Raw genomic sequence first — 2,111 nt, 5'->3', positions numbered from 1 at the left:
CTGTTGTTGTTGTTGTTGTTGTTGTTGTTGTTGTTATTATTATTATTATTATTGTTATCATTAATACAGGTAACCCAAAGCCCGTGAAGGTCAGTCAGGGCCGAGCCAATGCTCTCTGCATTACTCTGCTGGCTGTCAGCTTAAACTCCTCTGATCGTCTTTACATTGTGCTACCCCTGTACCATACAGTTGGGCTAGGTATCGGGCTGTTTAGCGCTATATTTGTAGGTGAGTTGGATTTATGCTGGATTACTATTATTATTTGCGAAATAATTCCAAACACATAACTAAACTGAGGCATTTCAAATTGCGAAATTGTTAAATCTACAGTGGAACAGATTTGCCGTAAGCCTTAGGACCCCCCCCCCCCCCCCCCCAGAAATTTGATAAAAACTGGCTAACGTCGAAAAAATGCCGGTTTCTGCGATTTCATTCTTTTGACGAGCGCCTGATTTCACCACGCTGCCCCACAGAGAGTTTTGTAAACAGCTTTTAGTTTTAGAGCTGTGTTTGAAATCTGATCGAATGTAGAAATATTATGTTTGTTCTGCATTATAATTGTTGTGTATTTCATTGTTCTCGTTTGCTTCTGAAACATTTATCTTGACGATTTCCTGTACGCTGATCTCAGTGGATGATTGTTTACTTCAAAGGCTTGACGGAGCATGTGTCCAAAATTCTAGTTATCACCTGGAGCTAATTTGTTTTGAGAAAATAGTCTTTGAAATACTTATTTATGATTATCATAAACTTTGATTTATTCCTAAATCATCATCATCATCATCATCATCATCATCATCATCAACAACATCATCATCATCATCATCATCATTATCATCATCATCATCTTCACCATCATCATTGTTTAAAAAGCAGAGTACGAGGGAGGGTCCTGCCTGGTTTACAGACAAAAAGATATAAATTATATAAAATGTTTAAAATTTGTTTTAATGAATCAGCTCGATATTTCGCCGCGTAGGTTTCCTCAGGAGCAACTGAGAGTGAAACTAAAGTAGCGCTGTATCGTATCACCTAACCCTGGCTTTCATCCCCCTCTCTTTTCGAATTGTTCTAAACCAGTCAGTGCTCTAGATCTAGGCCTATTTTAGGCCTACTAGATCTACATCCTTGCGATCCGTCATTTGCTGGCTGCGCCAGTGAAGAGACAGACGGCGAGAATGGTTTACTTGTCGCACCGCTTGCGATGGTATCTGTTGGGAGCAAGCAAAACCTTTGCACCAAAGTTATTTTTGTCACTGTAGAGAAATCGAGGCATCGTTCTTCGCGTACCAGAAGAAAGGTGCATGAAACTGCTCTTCGCAGCTTTAATTTGGTGCAAGCTAAAAATTTGATCCAATTGTCCGCGAGCTTATCTACTACACTAGTAGTAGAGTCTACGGTAACTCAATGAAGAATTGGTATCGGAAATGTTGTCTCCCTCTATTCAGTCTATTGTGTAGCAAGTCCTGGTGCTGCAGGAAGTAATTAGATATCTTTAAATCTTCTTAGATTGTGAGCATAGTGAGTTGTTAGTATTGTTTCACTTTATTGCAGCTTTTATGCGGTTTCGTCTAATATCGATAGATGTAGATTGCGGGAAATCCTGCAGATTCTAATTGATTTTCTCTAGAAATCTTAATAGTAGTTACTAAGCCTATTGCCCATTAATTGCTCACTTTCCAATTTTGCACCACCCTGTCTGCAAACCACGTGACGCCACCGGTATCAGAGAAATGGGACTATCATCACCATCATCATCATTGTATAAAGAAGGTATTAAAACAGTTAAGACCTTGTTGTGTTTCCAGAAAATATATATTATACACAGTTCAACGTTTCGCCCTCAACGGGCTTCCTCAGGAATATTCACAAAAATAACTGGCAAGAATCTTGATATACACAGGCTATAAAAACTAAAGTGCGTACATACATGTCTCAACATTTAAAGGAGCGGTGAGTACAAATCACAAAGGCCAGAGAGAAGGGAACACTAAAGCCAGAAGTTGTAGAGAGAGAGAGGGGGAGGGGGGAAAGGTGCGTGGAAGTAAGGAATATAATAACAGAAGGGTGCGGTGAACACAAATCGGAAAGGCCAGAGAAAGAGAAACACT

The 2,111-nt window shown here is 39.7% G+C and overlaps 1 protein-coding gene across 1 annotated transcript in view; it reads left to right on the top strand.

The window, feature by feature from the left end:
- The window catches only part of LOC101860573 (long-chain fatty acid transport protein 6), a gene marked incomplete in the record, with an annotated part of 18,514 nt that overhangs the window by 9,296 nt on the left and 7,107 nt on the right, over window positions 1-2,111 (top strand). The window contains 1 exon segment of the mRNA XM_035969921.1: window positions 70-228. Coding sequence (XP_035825814.1) covers window positions 70-228 — 159 coding nt within the window.

Source organism: Aplysia californica, unplaced genomic scaffold (assembly GCF_000002075.1).
Source record: "Aplysia californica isolate F4 #8 unplaced genomic scaffold, AplCal3.0 scaffold00195, whole genome shotgun sequence".
Lineage (NCBI taxonomy): Eukaryota > Metazoa > Mollusca > Gastropoda > Aplysiida > Aplysiidae > Aplysia > Aplysia californica.
Note: the sequence above shows the minus strand (reverse complement) of the source record. Positions and strands in the feature narration are given on the sequence as shown.